Source organism: Amphibalanus amphitrite, unplaced genomic scaffold (genome assembly GCF_019059575.1).
Source record: "Amphibalanus amphitrite isolate SeventyFive unplaced genomic scaffold, NRLGWU_Aamphi_draft 000415F_arrow, whole genome shotgun sequence".
In the NCBI taxonomy this organism is placed as follows: Eukaryota; Metazoa; Arthropoda; class Thecostraca; order Balanomorpha; family Balanidae; genus Amphibalanus; species Amphibalanus amphitrite.
The window spans coordinates 328008-348140 of record NW_024881909.1 but is presented as its reverse complement, the minus strand read 5'-3'; the positions used below and the strand labels follow the sequence as shown (position 1 = coordinate 348140).

Genomic DNA, 20133 nt, shown 5'->3' with positions numbered 1-20133 from the left:
TGGACCCATGCTGGAGACGAGCGGCGCCACCTGCCGCCACTCCACTGCTCATTACTTGTGGCGCTGCCTGACTGACGATGTGTGTTGTTTGTTTCTTTCCTAGTGTGTCGTTAATTTGTTTTGAATCGTAAAGATGTGAAATAAATAAAGATAAAAAAAGAAAAAAAGAAGAGAATATAACACTTCCGTCTCCCTGGGCGAGCGGCGCATTGGAGCCGAAGGAAACTGCTTCAGTTTTTTTGTGGGGAGGATACTCATGTTTGAAAATTATGTTATGGAATGATGTGATAAGGAAAAGGACGGTTTCTTGAATTGAGGGCTGTGGAGAAGAGGCAGATTTTCTCATTTGCTACCCGATACAACACGAAAAGACGCAGATGTTGCACATTGGGCTTAATAAGTCTAATAAAAGATAAGGGACTTCGTGAATCATGCCTAATTGACCGCGACCAAGTTATTTGCCAATGCAGGTAGGCACTAGGTAGGTAGATACTCATTTGTGAACAGAACGTTCCACCACCCCTCGCCAGAAATTCAATCAGCAGTTGCTTATTAAAACGTTTGAGTGCACCTGACAACCTTTAAAAACGACGTCTTGCCTTTCAATGGTTCGTGCGAAGACACAAAGCCAGAATCAGCCAAGCAATATCGGAATCCATTGCGCAGTGTGTCGGATGTGCCCCCAGTTTTCAATCCACATAGCATAGCACACACTGCTAAATGCAGGTACGCTCACCTACACATTAGGTATTCGAAGGACTTAATAGCTCATTCACATGGAAGAAACGCATGAAATGTGCAGGCCCGTGTCACTCCACTTTTGATGACATCATAAGGGGGCCTCAGGACAATAATGGCGCGGTGCGCCACAATCGCTTCAAAGCTACTTGCCAACCGTTGCCATTTTTGAAAATATTATTTTGAAATAAAGTTACAAGTAATAAAAATATTGTAATAAAGTTGTTGATTAAATCGATACCATATCTAAAAACTTACTGAAAAATGATTTATTCATAGTAAAAATATAAGCTCGATGCGTTTTTACGTTGCTTTCCTGCAACTGCAGAGGATTTTTAAATCGTCTTTATCTTCAAAACCGGCCATTTCTTAGCATATTGCTGCTCTTTTTTATCGCTAGAAAATTAGTTGGACTTTCCAATGACATCAACGGTTGAGCGACATGTGTAGTCACCAACAATCTTCAAATGAAGTTAGCCATTTTTACGTTGTAAAGAAATGGAGTACCCCTTGCGAGCATCAGGGATGACGTCACTCAGGATCTGTCTCTGATGGGTCGGCGGGGGAGTGACTGTACCTTCTATAGATGGCCTTGGAAATGTGATTTATAGCTGCAGCAGAAGTTTGGCGTCCGATGCCTCTTCGCCAAGTTAACCCTCGCCCGTATAGGGGGGGGGGTCGAACGGACCCCCCCCCCATGGTTTTTCGCGAATAACTCGCGTAAAAAGCGGCCAATCGCAACGAAACTTTCAGTACCCTCGCGTTCATCAATTTCACACCTACCCTGAAAATTTCATGACCCTGACCCCAATGACCTTTGACCTGTGACCTACTTTTCGAGACCATGTTTGGCCGAAATCGCGATTCGGCGTATGTCGGCTCGCATTAGCCGCGCGTTTGCAGTCTTTTCGTGGTTTCAAGCATTCAAACATGTGATATGATGTTGCCCCCATGCATTAGGGTGGGTGTCAAAGTCACCTGAAGGTCAGGTCAGGTCATTGACCTTTGGTGACCTCGATTCACTTTTCGAGTTTTACATGTTTCTAGGCCAGTTTTTGGAGCTGAATTCGAATTTAGCAACCATATGAACATTTACGAAGTAGTTTTGGTGCCTTCGTAACATGTTACGAAGCTGTCAGAGGCGGTTGACACCTACTAGGAATACCCGGCAGGACCCCTACTGGTTGACCTGACCTGACCTGACCCGACCTGGACTAAATGCATAAAGACATCATCTATGATCAAAACTAACATGATATTCGTGATCAGCGCCCCGAAAAACCCCATAGCAGCCACACTTTACGACGTTCTAACAGGTCCCGATTTTCCGACTTTTGGGTCATTGACCTGACCTGCAAGGTCAACCAATGACCTAGGACCTTAAAATTAGGTATCATCGGCTTCCTCTCGTCACGGGTAACACGCTCGTTTTTTCCGCGAAGCTCTAGCTCGATCAGGGGCGAAACGGCAAGGGGGGGGGGTCCAACGGACCCCCCCCCCTTATACGTTCGCGGCTGGAAAAACACCAATACGGGCGAGGGTTAAGACCATGCCAATCTCCGCCAGTCTGCCGCCGCGCCGGCACTGGCCGTGGTGTGACGTCATCCGGCCGGCTCGGCGCTGGATAGTTCCACACTTAGGTAACTCGCCCACGGGACAGGGCTTCTTGGGCACAGGGGTAACAGTTGCTTTTCTCCATATCAGTGGAACGTGACCCTCTCGTATCGACCAGTTGTAAATGTGAGTGAGTGGGACGGCTAGTTCAACAGAGAACTCTTTGAGAAGTCGTACTGGTAAGTGGTAGTTGACATGGTGAGACCGACATATTAACCCGGAGATGGGCCAAATGATAGGCCACTTGCCATGGCTGCAGGTCCACTGCACTTCGGTTCGCCCGTAAGTATGACGGTAGTTGTGAAGCATCCAGCGGTCCATAGGTCCTTGACTCCACGATCAATAGAACGCACGCTACTGACGGTTGTTAATCACAATATCTCAGCTCAGCAAAGACGAGTGTTATTACGAGCGAGCGAGTGCAGCGAGCGAAGTGGGTCTTTTCAATATAACGGAAAAATCTCAGTATGAGCGGCCCGGCCCGGCCCGGCCCGGCCTGTAACGCTTTTGAGAGGCTTATATCTCAGCAACCGCTGGACCGATTGGCCTGCGGTCTTTTTTGTTGAGTAGCCCCATCCCTTCTACCCCGTAATTGACTACTTTTGATACATCTCAATTCTCAGTGACCGTCGTGGCACGTGCCACGTGAAAAGTCAAAGGGTGTTCAAGCTGTTTTGCAAAAGTAGTGATTTTGAGAGGCTCATACCTCAGCAGCCGCTTCGGTGATTGGCTTGCGGTAATTTTTGTAGGGTAGCAGCATCCCTTCTACTAAAAATAGGATACTCTCGATGCATGTGCGTCACCCCCAGTGCACGTGCAAAAATCAAAATACAACAATAAGAGGTGTCAAATTTGTTCCCATTTTAATAACTCGGTAATTACTGGGGCGATTTCGCTGAAACTTGGCATACAGGTAGGCACCCACCAGACAATGCATTCCCATGTGTTGCGGTTAAGGTGCTACTGCACGTGCGCACGTGCAGGGGGCGCTTCCAGATCTCGAGAACGGCTGGGCCGATTGCGCTCAAATTTGGTACACGGTTGGGGACCAATTAGTAGGGTGCCGTGCAAAAGTCAGTTTGGACCCCGTTTGCACGTGCGCACGTGCAGAATGCCGCTTCCAGATCTCAGGAACGGCTGGGCCGATTGCGTTCAAATTTGTTACAATGCTAGCGACCGGTTAGAAGGGTGCTTTGCGCAAGCCCGTTGGAAGTACCCCCTCGCCCTTCCGCACGTGCAGGGCTCACTATCTCGCTCGCTCGTTCTTCGCCCAAAAGGCGTTTTACTGGTTTTAAAACAAGCATAAAACACAAGCACGACAGCAAACACGCACCTTTCTTTCGGGCGCTCCTGCTTATCGGACAACATATAACGTAGGTATCACCATAACAGAAGGTTTGTTGTCAATAGTTAAAATACTATTCTTTAGATTGTGTTTTCTATTGAAAAGCAAATCTGAGTTCCCTGACAATTTGGCAAAAGCTGTCTGAGATCAGTATAACGTAACACACATAACGTATCATATCACAACATATCACGTATCCACATCTGACGTTATGAATCATGATGCTCACGGCCGGGTTCTTCGAGTTTTACCGAGTCAACACCATGCCATCCATCCAGATCTTCTTAGTCGTGAGCGCGGCATCATCTTAGCGGCTGGCCCAATCTTATAAAATGCCTTACTATTCTATTCACGGCATTTGGTAACATTGACAGTGATACCAGTGCCGACAAACGTTTATCCGAGTCGACAAAATGATTCTTTGGACTGTCAACATACGATGGACTGAAATGCGTGAAAACCATTTTGCATTTGATAGCCGTTTACTGCAGCTGAACTTCAGCCAGTGCTGCCTTATCCATTCCACGGCGTTTATAAGATTGAGCTAGTGAGAGTTGTTGGTGTCACTTACTGTCACTCACTGCGCATGATGCCGAAGCTTTCGAGCTTTCCGCTTGTTTGAAGACGCTGTGCGTCTAGCGGCGTTCACGTGCCGGAGCCGGATGAACGTCCGGACTCTGGCGAAGGTTCGGATGAACTTCTTCTCCTCTGAATGCGCCGAGCCACCGTGCTTCTTGAGAAGCAGAGTTGTCATGTTGGTGATGATGCCGCGCTCACGACTCAGAAGATCTGGATGGATGGCATGGTGTACACAGAAAGTCATGTCGAGTTCTCGGAAGAGGTTCAGACACGCCGATGTCGGCACAGTCAGAGCGCACACGCTGCGGAGCCGGGTACACAGCGCCTGGACTGGTATGTCCTCGGCGTACACCACTGCAGGTGCACCGAGGCTGCGGTCACGTTTTCGTGCCATGTAGCCGGCCAGGTACGCTGCGGCGCTATCGGACGCAGGCACGCCGGTGTGGACGTCTACGGCACCAGAATGCTCACTTGGGGCACGCACACCTTCAGCAGCTGATAGAAGTTGAGTCATCTCTTCTTCAGTAGCTTGTTCGGCCTCCTCTTCTGCGTCCGGTCCAGGTTCCTCCGGTTCCGGATGAAGCTCCTCAATGCCCTCAGGGACCTCCTCAGCCGGCTCAGGGCAAAGCTGTTCCAACTCGACGAGCTGCGGAGGCGGTGATGTGTTGTCATCACTGTCCGGCTCTGGCTCTGGCTCTGGTGTTGCCGTCGCCGCCGCCGCTCTGTCGCTCGCGTCCCGGCATCCGTCTTGGGACTGACGCCGTGGCGGGCCAGCTGCAGCAGTCAGAAGGCGAATCCGAGCCTTGGCTTCGGTGGGAGTCGGGCTGAGGCTGGAGCCGCCTCGCCCGCGCACCTGGCTAAAGAAGCTCTCCAGGTTGTCTTGAGTGAGTTTACGCGTCAGCAGGTACGTCTCCGTACCGTACTGGTCTTGAAGATCTTTCGTGAGTCCACGCACGGCCCTGATGGTCACAAGCAAGCCCTTCTGGAAAGGAAACAAGTGCCTGGCATTGCCCACGCGCATGCCAGCCACCTCCTCGAGCGCTGCTAGCGCCTCCTGCTCTGGTCGACCAGAGTATCCACGGCGCAGTAGCTTCACATCGCCGGGGTGAGCACCATAGGCGTAGGAACAGGGGGGGCCAGGTGGGCAAGTGCCCACCCACTTTTCGAAGTGGGGGGGCCAACCATGTGCTTTGGTCCACCCACTTTTTACTCGAGGCCCCTCGTCTCGATTTGAGAGGACGTCGTCACCTTCCAGAATAAAGAAACTCGGTAAAAATAAGTTCCACGAATCCCCACGCACGGACTCCAAGGGGCCGTGATGGATCCAAGGAGGCCCTCTGTTCATACTTGTCAGTCGAAGCCCCTGAGACTGATGGCCTGAGAGGCCCTAGTGGATCTGAGGAGGCCCCAATATCCACACTGGTCTGGGGAGGCCCCTGACACTGGCGGTCTGAGAGGCCCCTCTATCCACACCAGTCAGAGGTCTGAGACTGGTGGTCTGGGAGGCCCCTCCATCCACACTAGTCAGAATAGGCCCCTGACACTGGCGGTCTAGCCGAGGCCCCCTACCCTCACTAGTCAGAGGAGGCTCCTCTATCCTCAATAGTCAGAAGAGGCCCCTGAGACTGATGGTCTGGGAGGCCTATCCATCTACAATGTAGTCACAGGAGGCCCCTGAGACTGATGACCTGGGAGGCCCTTATAATCACACCAGGCAGAAGAGGCCCATGAGACTAATGGACTGAGAGGCCCTTCTATTCATACTGGCCACAGGAGACCCCCAAAACTTTGGTCTGGGAGGTCCCTCAATCCGGCACCAGTCAGAAGAGTCCCCTGAGACTGATGGCCTGGGAAGCCCTTATATTCACACTAGGCAGAGGAGGCCCCTGAGACTGATGGTATGAGAGGGCAGAGGCCCTCATATTCACACCAGTCAGAAGAGGCCCCCGAGGCTGATGGCCGTGAGGCCCTTCTGTTCATATAACTGGCCACTGGAGGCCCCCTGAAACCGGTGGTCTGGGAGGGCCCTCTATCCACACTAGTCAGAAGAGGCCCCTGAGACCGATGGGCCCCTGAGGGCCCCTGAGCTCTTATACATTACATTAGAGGTCTGCACCGGCCGGCTGCAGCCGCGGCTGGCTGCAGCCCCACGGCTGTGGGCCGGGGCGGCTGCAAATATCTCCAAGAACACGGCTACGGCTATGGCCACGGCTGTGAGATTTCAAGCTCAATCTTAAGTACTCAAATATAAAATTTTAAATCCTTAATCTTACATTCTGATAAGCAGTCTAGCCTGTAAAAATCATGCAAAGGATGCCCAGCAACATTGAAAGTGGTGAAGCCTTTGAAAACCTGTAATGGTTTTACCATTTGCTGTAGGGGAGTTTGCACTCTGGTACAGAATACTAATTATAGGTAGGTACCAATTGTTCCTTCATCATCAAGAGATTGACAGTTTCAGAAAATGCAACATGTTATGTTGCATTGTCACATCCCTCTCAAATCAATCTCACCTGGTCATTAGGAGAGCACCTTACAGCTATTGAAGACGAGCATTCAATAATTCTTTCAGGTAAGAGAAAAAGAAATCACGCCTAGGTAAAGGCAGGTAAAGGCTTCATAAAATATTATCTAAAATAACTCTTAGATGTATTTCTGGATTTTCGGCAAGTCCAATTACATAATATAAAACTGGCGCTTTATGTTCTAACTGGTGTGTGAGTGACCGCTAACAGAAAATGCTGATCGACGAAGCCAATGGAATTAGATTATAAGTGAGCATGAACCTTACTTACGGTTAATTCACATGATGGTGAAAACCCTGAACACGTAATTCACATTACGGTGAAAACCCTGAACACAATATTTCTTACGCGAGCTGTTGACTTTACCAATAAAATGACGTCTTCTTCTGAAAATGTAAAAATTTGATACTAATCCTTTGTCTGAGAACGAGTTTTTAAATGTATAGCATTATTATTCATTTAGTATAATTTTTAAGGGTTTTTGTAGTGACACAAAACAATTTATTGCCACTTCTTTGTTATTAACGTCATGAAAAACTCAAGTAAAATTTTTCATTGGAAGAGGCAATTGTGGCTCGCACGTCCTTGGGGATTTGAGCGAAGATCATTATTTGGAAAAATCAAAATAGATGAATGTTTTTCTTTCTTGGTTGGATGCTCACTAGTGTTTTGATGCCTTGCATATCAAATTAGTTTGAGACTTGCTCAGAAGGCTGCTGCAAGCCTGGCATATCACACCCCAGAAAATATGCAAGGTTGAGGTAAGAAAGAAGCAAGAGTTTTGACTAGACAATCACTGTTTGACAGTCCATCAACTTCAGTTTCATTTTCCATACCTACCTAACATTGATTGATAATGAAAAGCATCAGGGTCTGTTTTTCTGTCCCACAACCATGCTTCAGGATTTGGCATTAGATGTCTACACTGCTATGTGTAGGCATGCGTTGCGCATCAGGCTTCAGGCCTTCGGCCTAAAGCCATATACACAACCACTTAACCTATGATGCTTCATGAGCTTGAGAATCTACAGCCCATTGCAATGTGCTTTTGGCTATATGTTTCAACTAAAAACAACTTATTATATACTATTTGGTTGCATTTTATTGAAAGTATCCACGGCTGGCTGACGGCTGGCTGCCCACAGTTTGCCACGGCTGTGGGCGGCTGTGGCTGTGGAGCCACGGCTGCGGGGCGGCTAGGCTGTGGAAAATTGCAGCCGTGCAGAACTCTACATTACATATACATGTATATACATGTATTCATACTGGCCACAAGAGGCCCCTGAGACTGATGTCAGGGAGGTCCACTCCTAATGAATCTAAGGGGGCCCTCTATCCACATTTACACTTTTCTATGGAGGCCCCCGAGACTGATGGTCTGAGAGGCCCTTTTATTTATACTATCCATTGGAGCCCCCTGAGCTTAATGGTCTGAGAGGCTCTTCTATTTATACTAACCAGAGGAGGCCCCTAGGATTGATGGTCTAACAGGCCCTTCTATTTATACTAGCCAGAGGAGGTCCATGAGACTGATGGTCTGAGAGGCCCTTCTATTCAAACTAGGGAGATGAGAGTCCGAAGAGCCATGCGGCGGCAACTGGCCGTGGCCATATTTCGGCTCGGTAGGGCCCCACAGAGCTCATGAGAGCACCTCAAGGGCTCCTAAGTAGACACGCTTATCCCCATAAGGGTGCCACGCCGGCTTCTGAAGGCTCCTTGTTTGCATCTAAGGGCCCTTTCCGGCCTCTAACGGCTCCACCCGCCTGTGATGGCTACACACCAGTGTTTATCAGCGCCACACAGCGGCGCCTTTGAGGGTCATACTAGTGTCTCTTAGGGCCCTATATCGGTGGCTCTGGGGGCCCCACACCGGTGCCTCCGTGGGCCACCACACCTGTGCATCTCAAGGCTCTATAGGTACATCTGAAGGACCCACACCGACACCTCTGAGGGCTCCACACCAGTATCTCGGAGCCTCTGAAGGCCCCACACCGGTGACTCTGAGGACTCACCGGCTCCTGAGAGCACCATGTTGATGTCTAACGACTTCACAAGACCACTGAAGGCACCACACAAGCTCTCACTGAGCTCTAATGTCCATGCACCGGTCTCTGAGGGATTTAAGCCAGCGCATTCATAGCTCCACACCAGCAATTGTAAGGGCTTCACACTGAAGTATCTGAGGGTTCCACACCGGTGTCTCTAAGGGCCACATACCGGCATCTCTGAGGGCCCCATACCGGCGTCTCCGAGGGTCCACATCTGGCGGGCACCCATCAGCGACTGAAGGTCCCACACTGTCGACTCCGAGAGCCCCATCTGCGTCTGGGAGCACCATGCCGTCTCTAAGAACCACAGCGGCTCCTCCGTACGAAAGATGGGCGTCTGCATGCCAAAGGGGAGCGGTTCTGAGACAGTAGGGCACCTATGTGCAATAGAGGGGCGCCTATGAAGCTCATAGGGGCGCCTCAATGCGAGAGAGGGGCGCCTCTGAGGCCTACATACATGGGCGTCCACATGCAATAGAGTTCTGCAGACTGCAATTGATCAATGCCATGGGAGTGCATTCATAAGAAACAGGGGCGCCGGCATGGCAAAGAGAGGCACCTTCAAGTGTCCATAAAAGAGAGACGCCTATGAGAAGCGCACATTGTATGCGACAACGGGACGACTGTGGGACATATAAGGATGTCTCTGATGACTATACATAGGGCGCTTATATGCCAAAGAGGGCGCCTATGAAGCTAATGGGGGCACCTGGGAAACGAGGAAGACATTTGTGTAAGGGTTTTCAGGGGTCATGCGCCGTTTGCGGCAAATAGATTCTAAAAAAAAATCGGAGGGGGATAAGTTTTAAAAATGGTGCGGACTTTCCTTTCCGCACTGTTCGCTTAAGCGGTTACGCCCCTGGGTACATACATCTGCCTGATCTCAGAAGCTAGATTTGGAGGTCATACTTGAAAGCAGCCAGCAGGACGAGGCAAAAGTTGGAGGCCCCTGAAAATAGGAGGCCCCTGGAAAAAGAGGCCCCTTGACAGGGTGGCCCACCCACTTTTCATGACGTTCCTACGCCCGTGGTGAGCACTGTTCAGCCACAGTGCTCATCCCCCTGAGCACTGTGTTCATGTGTCGTCGGAGTGCCAGAGCTGATGAGGCGCTTATAAGCTGGTACGCAGGGCGCACCTTATGGAGAGCCATGCCAGACACCTGCCGAAAAAAAATGATTATCGAGGTGCATGGAGGTCAACTTAAAAGAAAGTTCAGAAAGTTATCGTCTGTCAAAGTTTGTCCAAATGATAAATGGACACCCGTAATGCATACTAGAGATGTCAATCGGATACCAACTTTTTGGTATACCGATACCAACTTGGTATTTGGTATTTCAATCGTAATGTGTTTGGTATTTTGTTGGTATCACAAGCCCTCACTAATGTATAAGAGTCTAATAAATCGGTAAAAAGTTGGTATTTCCCTCAGTTTCCCAAGTTGGTTTGGTTTCGGTATTTTCCCATGGTTTTGGTTGGTATTTGGTCTGGTATCGGTATTTCGATTTTCCGTAATTGACATCACTAATGCACATACTACCCGACCCCTTGGGCAGTATGCATACCGCCCAAAAGTTTGGGCAGTTTGCTTACTGTCCGCTTTCTGACTTAAAGGGACAGTATCATCGAAAAAAAATCAATGTATGGAGCTGATTTTTTTTTTTACTAGCATTTCTTATTTTTCTGAATCAGAAAAACATAGTTTGAGGACCGAACTCGGTGAAAAATATTTTTTCATGAGCGAGTCATTTTCATGAGCGAACCACCACTACAAGCATGGCCGCCACTTTGGAAGCCTGCGAAATTACTACAGAACTGGCGCAGATAATACATTATTGACGCTACGCTTACGCGGCCGCTCTTCTGATTGAGTTGTCGTTAGGGAAAGGCAGCATTAGGTATTGCCCAGAAGATATCACGTGACAATATTCTCGTACTTAAAGGAAATGTGAAGTACTTTTAGCAGATCAGATGACGTCATACATATACGTCATACATGGGAGGGAGATTGTGATTCAAGCTGGAGGAATTCCTTTGTTGAGCCGCTAGAATCCGAAGGAAACAGCGGAAATTGCCTACGACTATTTAATGAATTTAACGGTGATGAATAAGTGCGAAAAACGTTTTGGCTTTACAAAATTTGATGAAATGACCAGGGTAAAAGTTTTATTACTGGCGGTCAATTCAAAACGGCGCAAACATTTAAACAGTGAAGATAGTGAAGCACGATTCAAAGTGTAGTACACCTTTCGTACTTTGAGCGGCGATAGCGGGATAACGGTGTGGAGCTTCGAGGATCGGTCTTCAGTTCCCGGACCAGAAAGGTGGGGCCTATGCAATGTCAAATTTCATCAAAATGGTGATAACTGTCCCTTTAAAGTTGTGTAATCTATGTCCTCATTACGAATATAGCTGATTGGCACGCGGTACGAGGTAAAAGAGCGCTCGCTACCGCATATTTCTGAGACGGAGGACTCGGCCCCGTGAGTTCTGCACATGAAAACTCGGTAAAACAGGATAACTGAGTTAGTCACGACCTGACCGCGCCCCCAACCGGCCACCGTCTGTATATAAAGTCGGACAGAGGAGAGCCAATTGCAGTCAGCATTCGCTACTCCCAACGACCAGCCATGATTAAGGTAAGAGGGAGAGAGTGGTGAAATCTTTCGAAGCAATGCGACTAGAGCATGTGCAAAGATATGAAACACTTCATTAGTTACAGTGCTCGAAGATTAAGTGGTTTAAGTAGTAAAAGTTGCACAAAGAACATCGGTATGCTGATGCGAAGCATAGGCGGCGGAACGGGGGGCACCGGGGCACCGTGTTCCTCTTTGATTTTGGCATTTTAACATTAGCCCTATGGGCGTTGAATGGAAAGAATGGGACCAAAAGTCGGCAGTGCCCCCCCCCCCTTAATTGAAGGTGTTCCGCCGCCACTGGAAGTATTTCATAATTTTTTTAGATACGTGCCAGTAGCTGCGTTTAATTATTGTACATGCAATTAGAGTATCAAATGAAAAAGACGCGAAACTCATGTTTATTGCAACATCCCGTAGGCAATTTAGTGAGTTTTGTTCGTGTGATCACAACGTTCTTCCATGTTTTCAGTTCGCCGTTCTGTCCGTGTTGGTGGCCGCTGCTGCTGCCAGCGGAGGAGGTGCCCAGAGCAGTGTCCACGTGTCAACGTAAGCAAATGTTTGCAGACTGAGGGCATGGAGAGTGAACACTGGACAGCAAAGCTTTATAGCCAGGGGATGCGCACCGGCCTTTTAAAGGGACTATCCCACCTTCTAAAATGTTGTTAAAACCAGTTAAATTGTGCCCGACTTTATAGATTGGATGACCAGGAACACACTCCTGGCATTTATTTTTCATCAAACATTTTAGGCTTCCCATATTCCAAACACAAACTTTCAAATATGTGACGTCACAGCCCAAAATTACCTCCTTCCCCAGGCCACATTACTGTCATAAAGCTGATTCTTTTTACTCTGTAGGCACCACAACAAAGTTCAGACCAAGTTTTAAGCGATTTTTCAACGAACAAACCCATTTAAATCAGAATGACTAAACGAGGTGACGTCACACTAACGGTCGCTCCATGTTGAAGATAGGGCCTTGTACAAGGCCCATTTTCAAATGAAGGGAACGAATTTCTTCAACACCAAGAGGCCGCGGGGGCTGCAACCTAGATAGATAGTGGTTTCTGAACCTCGCCGCAAACTTGGCTATCTCAACTCAAACCCCATGTTAAAGGTGGGATAGTCCCTTAAACATTACGAAAAGTGGCGACACTTGGCTAGCGCTGTCAGCATCGTGAACATTCTAAACAACAAATGCAGTAATCCCACCAGTCAGCGTAAGCCAATATTCGACAGTTATTGACTGATAAGCCAGTGCCACGATTTTGGGGGCCAGAGCGTTAGAGGTAACGTACAGCAGCACGGGATGTTCAGCTTATGACTTGATTTTGACATTATTTAGGCCAGTCTGATAATAACTCAGATCGTCAGATCGTTTATGAAAACTGCAATTCATTCTTGTAGTGGTCGAAGAAGTTTTTTTGCTTTTTTCTAAATTAATTTGTTGAAAAATGAGTTACTATAGTTCGTTTTTTTTTTCAAAAGGACGCTGGCTCCAAGTATGTTTTTCGAACAAGCACGTGTTTTAGCGAGCAAAACGAGCAAAAACTGAACCTGAGAAAATCGAACGTCGACTAATTTTAACATGTGATTTCTTCCCGATAATTTCCATATGGGCGTTTTGGAAGCAGATATGAGAACAGCGGTGACGTCATGCTGTCGAACATGTATTTCAATTTAACCTATGACTATCATGGACGGAACCGCTCACTCGATTATAAGCTCGGCAACAGTGAAAAACTTAAGTTTCACCCAAATTCGTTGACACTTGTCCCACGGCACGGACATTTTGGTGCCTGTTGCCACCAGTGACGTCATCATAGTATATTCATTTTTAAGAAACAATTTCCAGCTACTTGCCGTGCAAAATTTGAAATCGATTATTTTTTCGGTAAGAAATTCTTGGCCAGACACTGAAGCTGCCAAAACTCACGTGAGAGCTTCGATATTGAACTTTGAGCCAGCGTCCTTTTGAAAATAAACGAACTATAGATGCGTACTCTTGCTAAATTTGCCCCGTTACCATGGCAACCTGAGTTAGTTTGGCACCCAGAGTCGCGGTTACTATATTCATTTTTGTCCCCATTTTTTTCGTCGGGAGCGTTCTACCTGGTTTATATAGCCATAGCTTAAGCTAATGCCTTATCCCTTCAATAACTTACCTATTGCAAAAATACTTTGTTAAAATACTCTGTGGGCCGAACAAATAAAAGGAAATAAATTAATAACGCATATTTCTATGTTTATTAATCATAAAAACAACTAAAATGATAGCAACAGGAAAAATAATAATTGGAGCTACATCGACTGCATAATGCATATAGCACTACTGAATACGAAACAGGAAAGAATAATTCAATTTATCTGACCTGCCGTGTTCTTTTCTTTCACAGCTTTTCTCCGTACTCCAGCAATTCATATGGCTCCCACGTAAACCACGGACACTATGTGTAAGTTTCATTAAATTTAATGCAATCTCAAAGTATTTTCCGAGTTTAAGGCATGTATTTCATCACAAACGAAACCTTCATAGTAGTGAAGACAAACGAGAATTTGTAAGGATAATTAAGACATATTAGAGGATCATTAAGTTACACAGTACTTAACCTATAAAACATATACAACAGGTTATTTCCTTAGCCTTGCTCTTGCCTTTAATGCCCGTGTTCTGTCCTTCATTTTCAGTCCTGGAGGCTACGGCGGCCACGGCCGGTACGTCGGCGGCTACGGCCAGATCTACGCCCAGGGACAGGGTATCGGACTCAGCCAGGGCGGTGGATACGGCGGTGGATACGGTGGATACGGACAACAAGGATACGGACACGGCGGACTCAGCGGATACCAGTACGGATACAGCGCCGACGTCGGAAACGGATACGGACAGGGCGCCATCGGAGGTGGTGGAATCTACGGTGGATACGGCGGAATCCGCGGTGGATATAGCGGAATCGGTGGAATCCGCGGTGGATACGGCGGAATCGGTGGAATCCGCGGTGGATATGGTGGAATCCGCGGTGGATACGGCGGAATCGGTGGAATCCGCGGTGGAATCGGTGGAAGCCGCGGCGGATACGGTGGAATCGGTGGAATCCGCCGCTTGGGGCAGATCGGCGGTGGAATCGGTGGAATCTACGGCGGTTATGGACATTTCTAAAAGCTCTCGATCGCCTCTTTGGATGATGTGCCGACAAGACGTGAGATCTGATTTCCGCTGTTCTTTCAGTCATCCCATGAAAGGTCTTATTTGTTCCTAAATGTGAATGTAACAATACTGTCTTTCAGGGGTATGACAATATAATTCCTAAGCTGAATCAGTAATGTGGGTGCCGTAACTTGCAGGGGATTGTTTATGATGGAGTCATCCAGCAAACATTAGGGGCAATTGATTATGTTCGGTTGATCAGTGCGCAACGCTGATGAGCACTTAATGCTAAACATTATTGGTGATAGCATATGACAATTAACAACATCTTCAGCAACATCGCCATCATTATATTTAACAATCATTACAAAAAAAAACTACAATCGCAACCATGACCATCCTGTGTTGTGTTGAGTTCCAGACAATAATCACAGATCATTCCCCAAGCTCGTCTTCGGCCTTGAGCTGCCTGAAGAAATAAAACGGGAGTGGAGGCCGAACACGCCTCACGATCGTAAATAGAGTTGTTCAGCTGGGGGTTCGACTTCGAGGCTGGCAAAACACGAATACAGGCGAGGGTTAAGTTACAAGTCTTTCTTGGTAAATCATATATTAACCCGCGCCCGGCTGGGGGTCATGGATTTCCACGCCCTGCTGGGGGGGGGGGGGTGTTTGAACACCCCCCCCCTTCTAACTCGGCTCCTGGGCCACGTAGCGATACGCGGAAGGCGGCGTTCGAAAGAGCGTCAAAAATAATGAGGAAATCACTTCGGTCAATTTTTTGGTCAGGTCAAAGGTCAGGTCACCAGAGGTCATTGAAGGCAAAATTTCGCCGATTTCCAGGTCGAATGTCGACAATTTCCAAGAAGCCAACGCATAACTCGGGAACCAATAGAGCTACAGCGCCGCGGAAAAGCGCATTCGATAGCCCTATTAGCGCCCTTTCTGAGTAATTTTCTCAGATTTGACCTAACGTCAACGGTTTTGCCTGCAGGGGGCAAAAACTGCAAAAATACCCGATTTTTTTTGAAACAGTTTTTCTGCAATAACTTTTGACCCAAGCCTTGTACGAGCTTACTTTTACCGGCATCGTGTTCCTCTCGTCAAGACGCATCGAATGAACTATAACTTGACCTTGAAAGGTCAACTTGAAAATTTGACCTCAGGTCAAGGTCATGACCTGACCGGAAAGGGTCATGTTGCATATCAGTCGATCCGTATCGTCGAGCTGAACACATCTAAGGCGTTTTCATCGCTCTAGCATGCCTCTATCAAAAGTTATTTGCGAAAAACTGTTAGATACCATTCGTGACCTAAGATGACCTCAGGGCATAAACAGGGGTCACGGACACCATTTTCATGTTCAGTGTGTCTAAACCACTTGTAATTCAGTGTTTGGGAGCGTTTATAATGTCTTTCGTCCAAAAGAAGCGCATTTCAATTTTCTCCCATTGACTTGACTTAATGGGGAGGTCGCAAAATTGACCTGACCTTAGGTCATCGATGTCAAAATTCTGAGATATACATTTTGTACATGCTATTGCTCTTAGCAATCGCTGAAAGTTTCAAAGCGATCGGTCACTCGGTGTAGCTATGACAGACATTGAAACTTTTTATGAGGTGAGGTCACTTCAAGTGACCTGGTGACCTGACCTTGAATGACCTTGGTTTGAAATTTTCACAACATGTGTAGAATTGATGTATGATAAGGTGTATGATAAGGTGGTGGAGATATTCGCGAAAAACCACAAGGGGGGTGTTCAAACACCCCCCCCCCCCCCAGCAGGGCGCGGGTTAATAGATATTGCTACTCACTAGCCGCGATTACATAGGGCTAGTTGCCAGATAGTGGAATTCCGATACCGAGACATTTATTCCACTAACGAGACATTTCAGGCACATTCCGCTAGTTCTGACGACATATCCGACCAGAAGGGGGTGATACTAAATGCTTTCTTCGAAATCTAAGCTGCGTTGCGGCATTGGCGGTTATGTGCGGCGTGTATGTACTATGTCGCATGATTAGTAAGCGGCGACCACTAAATTAGACTCAAACGCTCCGACCGGTTTTCAATGAATAATACTGCATACCAAAAATGCCAACCGCTCTCGTCATAAGATATTTAGCTTTAAATAACTAGGTTAAGAACTTTAAATAACAGCACCCTCGCATTGATCAATTTTACACCCACCCTGAAAATTTCATGACCCTGACCCAAATGACATTTGACCTGTGACCTAGTTTCCGAGACCATGTTTGGCCGGAGTCGTGCTTCGGCGTATGTCGGCTCCACAGGGGAGCACTGCCGCTTCAACCCTATTGGCCGTAGTGTCTAACGGTGGCGGCCATATTGCGCAGACCAGGAACCGGCCGCCGCCTGTGTTGAGGAATAGGGAATTCGGGACCTCGATTTACGTTTGCGGCCTTGCGGCCGCCGCATCCGCTACGTTCAAGTTACGTAGATACGGAACCCGGCATCTTACGCGGAATTGAGTGGGAAACACGATCGAATCTTCAGAATTCCTAAAATTCACTCGCAGGACCATCGTCTTTCTACATTTGCCCCGGCCGAGAGGGTTGATTAAACCCAGCTCGCTAATGCACCGCTAATTCAACGAGAATTTAGCGGTAAAGTTGTCGTATGCGGCAGAGTACAATGCAGAGTGGCTGGTAGGAATCCGCTTCAAAGGTCTCAGGTCAAACGGTGACCTCTGAGGTCAGGTCAAGTGACCTAAGGCACAGGTTCGGTTTTTGGTAAATAACTTCGCCAAAAATGGCCGTCGAGCTGCGATTTTGGCATCACCGTGTTCAACTAGCTCAGGCGCATCGATTGATATACTTTTTGTTCGGTTGAGGTCAATAGGCATTGACCTCGTGACAAAGTCAGGTCAGAGCTCTCAGGTCACGAAGCTGGTCGAGTAAGGTCATGTTGCATATCATTCGATTCGGCAGGTCTTTCCGAGTCCATTTGTGGCTTTCCCGATTCGCTAGCTCAATTTGATCGGTAGTTATTGAAGAAAAGTTTATGACCCTTGTGACGTCACAAATAACGTCACGTAAGGGCTACAATGCAAATACGAAGCATCGGGCCTTGCAATGAGTGCATGAAATCACGATTACATATGCTTGAGATAGTTTCAGATCATTCCCGGCGCTAAAATAGCAATTCCATATTTCCCAATTGACTTTAAGGGTTTGACGTATAAGTTCCTTGTATCTTAGGATTTTTTAAGTTTCCATCTTGTTCTCCACTCAATTCTGCGTAAAATGCCGGGTTCCGTGTCTACATAGCTTGAACGTAACGGATGCAGCGGCCGCAAACGTAAATCGAGGTCCCGAATTCCCTATTTCCCAACACAGGCGGCGGCCGCTTTCTGGTCTGCGCAACATGGCGGCACCGTTGGACACCATCTGGCGGCCGATGCGCCTTCCACATTATAGAGTTCAGTGGTCGGCTCGCATATTAGCCGCGCGTTTGCAAGCTTTTCATGGTTTCAAACGTTAAAACATGTGCGGCTCCCAGTCCCATGCATTAGGGTGGATGCCAATGTCACCTGAAGGTCAGGTCAGGTCCTTGACCTTTGGTGACCTCGGTTCACCGCAGACATGCCACGTGGGCTGGTTGGTATTGGAGCGTGTGATTAAGTAAGGGCGCACATAGGGAGAGTGTGTGGGGGGTCGTGGAAAATATGGATGTATAGACAGATAAATGGAATTTCAAACAAGGTAACGCCCGCCGCCGTGGCTGCTGCCACGGCGGCGGGCGGCGTCACGGTGCTCGGTGCTCACAAAAAAAGGAAGAAGCAAACATATTAAAACTGAGGTAAAAATCATAAGATTATAGCGAAGGGTGCAATTTTAACTGTTTTGGAGCAATTAGCCTTGTCTTGCACCCAAAGACTGGTACCTACGTTTACCTGTTTCCCTGTCTGTTCCTGCTCTTTACGTTAATCTGCCATGCAATCCGCCATTTGGAAACACAAATCCACTGCGATATTACACAAACGATACACGAATGCTGGCACAAGTGCAAAAGACAAAACTAACGATATAATAATTATCTCAAAGCAACAACAAACACTGACAAAGACAGCCATTGAACAATATGCATACGGGGAAGCTGATCGCCAAAAAACGGCCTCCGATCTTTCACTTAGACCGGTGAACTATACGAGAAAGTACACAATATGTAGACTGTGGTTGTGTCTTAGGTCCGAAAGCCGATATTTAAAATCACATGTTTGCTATATTAGGCAAAACAAACCAAAAACATGCACACGTCCGGCCGGCCCCCGCTCTGCCGACTCTCTCCTCTGGTCTCCGGTCAGCTGTCGCTGCCCAAGCGGGAAGCGGGGTGGCGTTGCCCTAGCAACAGTTGCTAGGAGACGGCCGACGGCCTCCTCCCGCGGACGGATGCGGGCGGCGAAACTCAGCCGTCTATATCCGACGCACCATAAAAAACGACACACTGGTACACGAAACAATCCACGAAAGCGAGCGCTCACCTAATCAAACACAGCACATCGCGGAAGCGCATGTCCCTGGTCCCACGCATAAAACACCACATATACTGGTACTCCCGCACTTCACTGTCCAGTGCACCGGGGCAAACATCCGATGCGTCACTGTGTCCGTCTCACTGCGGCCCGCCTGTCCTGGGCGTGCAGATCAGACGGCGGCAGGCGCGCCCGGAACGCCAGTCCCCGGCGAAGAGCGGTGACGGCATGTCGAGCCGTCAGTCCTTGCTGGCGGTCCCACAATCCGCAGGCCAGAATGGCTCGCGGAGCCACAGCTGAACAGTAGCCGGAGCACCGGGATATCCGGAACATCACTACAGGAGTAACTCGCAACGGCGCACACTTGTTCGGGCACAAAAGAACACAACTGTGAACACAGTCACAGCACCCACCACAAAGCGTGTCGACACCCTGCGACAACAGAAACAGAGGTTTGCCTGGTGCAGATGCTCGATCCTTTATCAAATTGTCTCTTCTAACCGGCCTGAGAGGATAGGGCAGTGGTGGCTAACGGACGAAGGATAAGTGCGTTCTCAGAAGTCGCAAATCGGCAAGTCAATGGTGCTTTGCATTATCCCCGTTCACAGGGAACCAAGCGAGGTCGTCGTGGCCACTCGGTCAACACATGGGTGCTACACCAATACCAAACTCGAACACTTCCTCCTGTTTCTGCACAGTCCCAATAAGCCTAACAGCACACCAACTACGATTTCACAGACCAACTTACAACTCAGTCACAACACAGCACAATGACATATCTCACAATCAGCAATCTCTTAATCTAGCACATCACCCGGGAACAAAACGATCGACAGGCTTGGGAATCCGGGAACTGTGGCGTGGCGCCGGCACCGGCGCTGAACCAGCGTTGCTGGCGGCCACCGGCTCTACGGCCTCGGTGACGTCTGCGACATCAATCGCCAACCCAGCAGCGACATCGGAAGGAACCGTCACAGCGGAGTCATCACCTGCAACTGCAATGCCT

At 48.2% G+C, this 20133-nt stretch overlaps 1 protein-coding gene across 2 annotated transcripts; it reads left to right on the top strand.

The window, feature by feature from the left end:
- Window positions 1–11287: 11287 nt before the first annotated feature.
- On the top strand, window positions 11288–14795 carry LOC122390937 (ctenidin-3-like). 2 transcript variants are annotated; one of them, XM_043384393.1, is made up of 4 exons: window positions 11288–11485; window positions 11955–12031; window positions 13882–13938; window positions 14174–14795. In XM_043384393.1, exons 1-4 carry the CDS (start codon window positions 11477–11479, stop codon window positions 14640–14642), a joined length of 612 nt encoding a protein of 203 aa, XP_043240328.1. In that variant the 5' UTR covers window positions 11288–11476; the 3' UTR covers window positions 14643–14795. The 2 variants fall into 2 exon arrangements, with proteins under 2 accessions (XP_043240328.1, XP_043240327.1); XM_043384392.1 differs by lacking the exon at window positions 11288–11485 and having other exon boundaries at window positions 11601–12031; window positions 14174–14752.
- Window positions 14796–20133: the final 5338 nt, after the last annotated feature.